Consider the following 8,073-nt stretch of genomic DNA (forward strand, 5'->3'; position numbering starts at 1 on the left):
ATTTTAATAACACACCGCAGCAGAATTGTGCTCCCAGGAGCTGTGTAATCAGTGTTTGCTGCCGGCGTGCCATCTCAGCCCGCAGCTGGAAAAGGAGGACACCCGCCTTGCCAGGGGGCTGTAGAGGGAGGGGATATCCCATTATAGGAAACAAATATCCCGTCCCTGTAGTCGCTTAAAAATCATCGCGAATCCCCTTCTACCCGCCGATCGACGTGGCTCTTGGGCCAGTGGGAAAGCTGCCGGGACACCAGCTTGTGTCGCTTGCATAGTCGGAGTCTCGTACCCAGAAGCGAAGAAGTAATCGAAAGCTCCTCGGAAATGCACCGCTCTCCGCCCCGGAGATGGGGAAAAGCCTCCGGGGGCCGCGCCAGCACCTCCTGATCGCGTTATCTCCTCCCGGGAGGGCCCCGGTCTGAGCCCCTGGTTTATTTTGTTTGCAGCCGCGCATCGCTAACAGTTTAATCCCTTTACTGCCTGCATATCCGCACGAAAGGTCCCGCTGCCTCGGGAGCCCGCATTCAATCGCTCTGCCGGGAGGGGCTTTTTCCCCAAGATAAGCTGGCAGGGGCATTTCTGACCCGGTTCCTGGAAACGATGGGGCCGGCCCCGCTGCAGCCGGGTGAGGAAAGCAGAGCTCACAGGGCGCTCCCCGGGGCGAGGGTTGAGCTCACACCTCACCCACACCCTATCAGGGCAGGGAGGGTGGCAGGGGAAAACAGGCACGGATGGACTTCCAACGAACTTGGGAGCTCAAAGCTTAAGGGGGAGATATACAGCAGAACTAGATCAGACCACAATAAGAGGAACGTTGCAAGGGATGGCTAGGATTTAGAGACAAATCAGGCACTATGCTCCCACCTTCCCCCAGCTGGGACACCCAGTAGAAGCAAAGAAGAAGCAGGCAGTCACCCTCACTGCTATCCCTGGCACCAACCACATTTATTAAAAATTACTACTATATACGTAGAAAAGGAAAACAGGAGGATGCTTTGCTGAGGGAAGTTTGTGTGCCAGTGCTCTAGAGTGGATCAGTTTTAACCAGCTGAAGCTATATGCAAGAAGAGTAGGTTAAGTTACATCACTTCCAGTTTTGTACAAGGCAGCTGAAAAAGTCACTTTACAGACACATAAATAGAAATCTCCATGTTCTTTGCAACACTTCATAACTAGGATTGATTAAAAAAAAAAAAATGCATTTTGAACTTCAATGCACCACTGGAGGCCCTTCTGACTAAACAGCTATAGAGCAACTATTTATACATTATTCCACAATATTCTACAGTGTACCTAGACAAAACAACTGTACACTATTTTTGGCCACCTCAATAAAGGTTAGGCTTTGGGGATGGAGGCTTTTTTCTTAATGAAAGTTCTAAACTAAGGAAAAAGTCAGATTCTTTCATTGTAACCCCATCATTAGCAACAAGACCTTTAAGTAAAAATCCTGCCTGGCAAGCAAGCCTTATTTTGGTCACCTTCTGCCAAAGCAAGCCTTTGCTGAGCTAAGTTCCAGCTCAGCCAACTGTACTGCAGACAGGGATTGAAGAAGACAGCTTGGTCTAAAGCAGAACATAGCATTTGTGCAGTTCCCTGCACTCAGCCCCCTTTTATGAGAGGGACAGGCAGGGAAGAAAATTAAATGTGGGACACTACCCCCTATTTCCTCACTCAGGAGTGCATAGATTTGATCGGGCCTCTGAGCTGAGCCAAACAGTACACTTTAGTGTCTCCAATAAATAAACCACATAGTAAAAATCTAGGCTCCTGCTTACAGCTTCTGCATGTGGTTTCTTCTAAACCAGGGGAAGAATTCTACCATAGGTCACTCTTTCCCTACTTTGTTACCTGCAATAAATCAAAAAGCTTTGGCACCTTCTTTAGAATTGCACACAATTCAAGGTGGAAGGCAAGAGTCTTTTCTGCCATCGTAATGCAAAAGAAAAACAAATCCAAAGCCACCCTGAAAAACAAACAAACAAAACAAAAAAAAAAACAACAAAAAAAAACACACAAAAAAACACAACCCCCCCCCCCAGCTTGGCCAACTGGAATAAAAGGATGCTTTAAGAACTAGTATAGAATGCATAGTAGCCCATGCCTTTTGAAGTGTCTTTGTTATAGTCCTCAGCATTAATGTCCTCGCATTTCATAGTCGGGGAATTTTCATTGCTGGAAGTGCTAGGGGAGAGTCGCCTTCTCTTACAAGCACCAGTGTAGACTCCAGAATCATTTGAATCTAGAGACTTTATGGAAGGTGGAGTCTCTATCCAAGATGAGCCGAGTTCTTCTTTTACCTTCTCTTTGGAAAGCTGGTCTTCAGAGAAGCCTGGAGGACTTGTTCTTGAGGTCCAGGATAATCCTGTTGTCATTTTTCGCTGGTAAGATCCCCTACTCCCCCAGCCTGCCATGGATGGAAATGTCGGGTCAGGGTAGTATCCCAAAGCATGGGATGTCTGAAGGGGAAGGGACTTAATGCTGTAAGGGAGCAAGGTGCTAGAAGAATACTCTGTCTCATATGAGTTCATGTCCAACTTGTTGGCACTGGGCTGCTGTACGGGTGTAACAAACCACCGCTGAGGGCTGGCCACCTCTTCATTCTGCTGGGGGGAGAGCAAGCCATTTGCCTGAGGGACCGTTCTCTCACCATTGTAAAACCTGGCTGGGGGCAGGTTGTTGACAAACTGTTCTTGGAAGAAGGGTTGCACACTGTACCGGGCACCAGGGACAATCTGGTGGGATCTAGGAGAATCCGTGGGAGATGGAGTTAATCTGTCATTTTCTGAAGCTGTGTACATGCTACAACATAAAAGAGAAACACTGAGCATTGTTCTCTATGATTCCAGTATGACAGCAAAATGCAAGCACAAGCAGGAAATTAATTACTACAACTACATTTGTCTGGATGGCTGTTCATTTTATGAACAATTGGCTGTCCAATTTAGTTGTTTGGTTTTCCTAGACTAATATAAGATTTCTAGTATTACTGCTACAAGCATACACAAGCCAGCACATTTTAAATGAGGTGCGGCAGCTTCCTCCCAGAAACAGTACTTGTAGATGTTCAGATCCAGGTTTCCAAAGGCCATTTGATGCTAGGAAGTGAGCATCAAGCAACTCCACTACCAACAATTTGGAAAAGCTATGAAGATACATGGCACACTACTGCAAATCTGCAGGCCAAGTTCCCTAGCAAAATTCAGAAGCCTGCCAGAAGACAGGTCATCAAGATAATATAAGAAACTACTTAAACAGGCTATTGGTTTAGACATTTAACATCTTTGAAAACAACAGATAAGCTAGCAAAGCTGCCAGAAGTAGTATTATTACTCATAACTCAAATAGCTTCTAAAGAAAAACTTTTCCTCATACATTTCGGGCCAGAATCATGCCTTATAGACAGAAGCAATTGCAAGAGAAGACAGAAATATACTTACGAGTCATAGTTGTCTCTGAAGCCTTTTGCAAAGGGATTATGGTCAATTTTGAGCTGGGTGATCTAAAAGTGAAAGCAGAATATAGTAAGACAAGATGTTGAACTCAAGACAAATGCATTCTTAATTGTCATTTTATATACCCGTGCTTACATCAGTGTTTTGATATGCTGTAACTGCTATGAACTGTGTTTCAGGAAAAATAAATGTTTGAGTCTTTGAGGAATCATTCACATCTTCAACACCATCTTCAGTCACTTCCACAATGTGAAGCCGAGGCTGGTACTTGTGTAGAGATTGCAGTACTATCATCTAAAAGGAACCACGGAAGAAACAAGATCTTTAGATAAAGTAGGTCTAAGATTTTACAGTCTAACATTTTCTTCCTACAACTTCTGAATTGTTAATTGAGTAATTTTAACTGTTACCAGGAGGAGATTATTCACAGCTTTTAGCCCCATTTAACTAGGTTACTAATATGCTAAAACCTGTGAATGAGGCAAATCAAGAATCATCAAGAACACTCCACTTTTTGAGCAATTCCAGAGATAGATGTATTGGCTAAAACCAAACACATTCACACATCTATTTCTGAACATTCTAATTGTCCTAAGAAGCAGAAAAAGCAAGATGCAGGATCCATTTCAAGACGGGTACAAGTCACAAGAGCAGCGATCTAGCAACCCGATTAAATACTGTAAAGCCCCCTAAAGGCAGGGAGCCCCAAGAATCGCCAAGATCCCCTCCAGCCTGTCTCCCTCCTGCAGCCCATATACCTGTGCGTTGTTGTTGTTAGCACCTTTGTTGTTCGTTAGCTTCAGCTTCCCAAAAGAGATCTCCTGTCTCATCCAGTGAGCCCCGGTGTTGGGCGACTCGGGGTGCACGTACACCTTGTTGCCTGGGGAAAAGAAGTGAAGCCTGTAAAGCTCCTGCCGGGCACAGCCGCTGTTCTGAGCGCCTGGGCGGTAGAACCTCAGGTCCTCCTATGCCCCTTCTCCCGCACAACCTCACCCCCAGCGGCACGGAGCCTTTACAACCACAGCTCTTCCCGCAGCAGGATACCGGGATGGGGTAAACCCTACAGAGGGGGGCGGGAGCCCTTTCAGTGGAGCTCACCAGTGAAGAGCCAGCGCCTACCTTGCATGTTGTTGTCGGCTTTGCCGCAGGTAACCCACTTGCCCCCCTGGAAACGCCAGTGGTTGGGGTCCGCCAACACCACCTCCACAAAGACGTTGTAGTGGGCCGTGGGGTTGAGGCCGGTGATATTAAAGCTCAGGAAAGGAAACATCCTCCTGGAGAGGAGAGGAAAAGCACACGGCATGTGAGGCAGGCAGGGGAAGGGGCGCAAGCTTTGAATGCAGCTGCAGGCGGCGGCGGCGGCATGCCCCGGCCATACCGGCACCTAGGAGATCAGCACAAAGCCCAGCCGACCCTCAGGCATCCTCGGGCCGTAGGCATCTCCTCCGCAGGGGACCGGGCAAGCGCTCCCCAGCACAGATCCCCAGCCATCCCCCCCGTTTCGACCCACCCGCTGAGCACTTACCGGCCCTGCTTGGTGATGATCATCTCCGTCTGGTGCCGGTGGAACTTAAGCCAGAGGGGGCGGTTGCAGAGGAAAACCTGCGCCCGCAGCCCGGGGCCGGCGGCCGGCACCCCTAGCGCCCCAAGCCCGCCGCAGGAGCCCGACGCTGCCGGGTAAGGCCCGTACAGTGATGTGCCGGCAGCCGGCTGCCCGTACTGATACCCGCTGCCACCGCCGAATTGCGCCCTGCCGCCGGGAGGGCAGACGGTGCCGGCGAAACCGCCCGGAGACAATACCGAGCCGTAGGGGTAGCGCGGTCCTCCGGGCGGCTGGTAAACGGCTCCGTGCTGCGCCGCCGGCGGGTAGGGAAAGAGGGCGCAGGGCCCCCCTAGCTCGGCCCCGGGAGGCCCGGGAGACTGCAGGTAGTAGCGCTCGGGGCTGAGACTGTCCATGGGATAGCGGGGGCCGGCGGCGGCAGGGGGCAGCTCCTCTTCCCCACAGGGGGTGGCCTTGCGGCCGTCCGGCTTCGGGGCGGCGAAGGGCGGCTCGCCCGCATCCGCCTCGCCCAGCATGGTGGGGGCCGCTCCGAACTTCTTGGGCGTCTTGTCCATGTCGAGTCGTTGTGGTGAGCCCGGCCGGGGAGGCCCGCGAGACGCACCGCCTGTCCCGGTCCCAGCTCCAGTCCCACCGCCGCGCCCACTGCTCTCCAGCGGGTAGAAGGGAGCTCCCGGCAGGGTCGCCGCTGCCGCCGCCAGCAGCGGCTCGCCCAGCTGCATCCTCGGTGGGCAGTCCGGTGAAGAGCACTCTACGATCCGGTGCCGACAGACCCTAACCCCGACCCGCGGCCGCACAACACCGTGACAGAGCTCCGCCGAGGCAATTTATACCGGCGCGCCGGGCTTCTCGGGCCGTCGGGGAGTGGCTTGCGCCGGGCTGTCTCCTTGCCGCCCTCCACCCCTGCCGGCCCATTGGCTGGGCTGTGTGACACTAATTTAATTAGACAGCTACTAATTGGAACAAGTCACCTGTGACTCTGTGTGTGCCCTCCCTCTGCGGCCCCTCTACCCGCGGCCGGCTACCGGAGGGGCTCCGGCCTGCCCCGCTCTGCTCGAAGAGAGAGGAGCCGCCCGCACACGCCGCGGTGGCAGCAGCAGAGGGACCGAATTCCCTTCCCCCGAAAAAAAGACATCTCGCCGAGGTGGCACCGTCCCCCCGGGCGCGCAGCCGCTCGGAGGGGCACGGAGGGGACAGAGGATCGCGACTGGGAGAGAGGGACCGTAGCGAGAGGAAAAATGGAGAGAAGAGATGATGCCAACACCGGCATATGACAGGGAGGAAGGGCGGCGATGTGCCGGGACAGGGCGAGTGGCACTAGCTCCTGCCACCCCCTTGCCGTTCAAACGATTCTGCTTGCGGCTCAGTTGCACCCAACAGCCGCCTTTCCCCCCTCTCCGCTTCCCGGGCATCATCGTTATGGTGGGGGGGGTTCACGTTCCACCTTATCGGGGACACTTTTGTAGGAAGCTGCGGGCTTGGTTCGCGTTTTCGGTTTCCAGGAACTCGGCAGTCTGTTCCTCGCAACCGCGTTCCCTTTCGGCATCTCCCACCAGGAAGGCAGATTTGTAATTAAGGGCCAGATTCGTTTGGCGCTTTCTCTCAGCGCAATGTAACCCGGAGCCTTTTGCCCCGGAGGGTAAGGGGACAGATCTCAATAAGGTGTAGGTGCCCGTGCGATTTTGCGGAGCGGACAGAGCCTTCCCGAACGATTTGCGGCTATCCGCAGCCCCTCTCCCTCCGCTCGCCGCTAGCACCTCTCGCAGAGACCGCGGCAAAAACCTGCCTCCTCCTCACGGCTAAATCTCGAACCAGGCCCCCCGGGCGGGCAGGATTTCGTTGCCTGAAGGAAGGACTGGGCCGGACTGAAGCAGCTCCGCTGCCGGCCCCGCTCGCTCCCGCCGCATCGGGGCAACTGAAAGAAATCGTGGACAGCTGACGGCGGCCGCCGGGGCAGGGGAGCAGGAGGAGCGGGGAGGGACGCATCTCTTGCGCACTTTGCGTGATAGCACGGTGGCGGTGGGTGTCTGAAAAGGCAGGGGACAGGCACCGGCGGCTCAGGGGCCTGGGGGTGTTCAGTTCCTACCCCCGGTAGAAGCAGAGAGAAAAGAACCGGCTCCCGCTGTGCCCACCTCCGGATGTGGCCACACGGCCGTGAGTCTGATCAGAGCCTGCATCGAAATACCACTGCTAGCCCTAAACACCCATTTTCTTCGGGTAACTTTTGGCCCAATTTTGAATTGATCTCGACCGACCAAGGGAGACAACCAAAATGTGTCGGAGAAGCCAGGCGCTCCGGCACGAAGCGAAGCGGCCGCTGCGCGCTGCTGCTCTTTCCACGGACTGCTCTCGGCAAGGGGTTTGCCACTCACCGCGGGGAGAGGAGGGCAGAGGAGCCCGGCCGGGCAACCCTGCTTTCAGGGCAAAACCAAACGAGAAGCATCCTGCCGTCCGCGCCCCCTCCCTTTCCGGCAGCTCGCTCCCTTGGGCTCTGCCTTTCCTGTGCTACGGCAGAGATAGATAGATAGATAGATAGATAGATAGATAGATAGATAGATAGATAGATAGATAGATAGATAGATAGATAGATAACAAAGGTACTGCATAGGGTTTAAGAGAATTAATTTTACGATATTTTATACACTGGAAGGGTCCCATAATTTAAAACACTCCTGCAGGACAGGTGCAGTTTAGGTCAAAGCTACTGCGGTATTTTTCCTCCAAAACTCTGCTAACCTCGCTTTTAAGAGGCAGAAAAGCTTTCGCTGTCACTTAGCTTTCCTGTGGATTGAAGGGTGCCGGGGTGGGGGTCAGGAAAACTGTGGCCTCCCTGGGAAAGGGAGCACTTTCCTTTTGGATTCGAAATAAAGCCTGGATTAAGGGTCTCCCTAACGACTGAATGATTCATCCAGCTCCCTCCCTATTCGGGGTCATTTCTAGCTCGGCTCGGGCGAGCAGCCGCCTGGCCTCTGGCCTCTGTCCCTGTTGCGCACCTCGCTGCTCCCGGGCCCCGGCGGCGGTGGAAGGGGAGGCCGGTACTGCCCCGTCGGGAGTCCCGTCGGG

At 53.4% G+C, this 8,073-nt stretch overlaps 1 protein-coding gene across 2 annotated transcripts; it reads right to left on the bottom strand.

Annotated features, from left to right (window-relative positions):
- Positions 1–426: 426 nt before the first annotated feature.
- On the bottom strand, positions 427–5,924 carry EOMES (eomesodermin). Of its 2 annotated transcripts, none has more exons than XM_062603552.1 (6): positions 4,978–5,924; positions 4,572–4,726; positions 4,211–4,332; positions 3,588–3,746; positions 3,438–3,499; positions 427–2,742 (listed from the first exon to the last, which is right to left on the bottom strand). In XM_062603552.1, exons 1-6 carry the CDS (start codon positions 5,730–5,732, stop codon positions 2,067–2,069), a joined length of 1,929 nt encoding a protein of 642 aa, XP_062459536.1. In that variant the 5' UTR covers positions 5,733–5,924; the 3' UTR covers positions 427–2,066. The 2 variants fall into 2 exon arrangements, with proteins under 2 accessions (XP_062459536.1, XP_062459535.1); XM_062603551.1 differs by having other exon boundaries at positions 427–2,799; positions 4,978–5,921.
- Between the last annotated feature and the right edge of the window lie 2,149 nt (positions 5,925–8,073).

The sequence above is a fragment of the Pezoporus occidentalis genome, unplaced genomic scaffold, assembly GCF_034315485.1.
Source record: "Pezoporus occidentalis ecotype Australia unplaced genomic scaffold, CSIRO_AGI_Poc_V1 ctg80, whole genome shotgun sequence".
Classification (NCBI taxonomy): domain Eukaryota; kingdom Metazoa; phylum Chordata; class Aves; order Psittaciformes; family Psittacidae; genus Pezoporus; species Pezoporus occidentalis.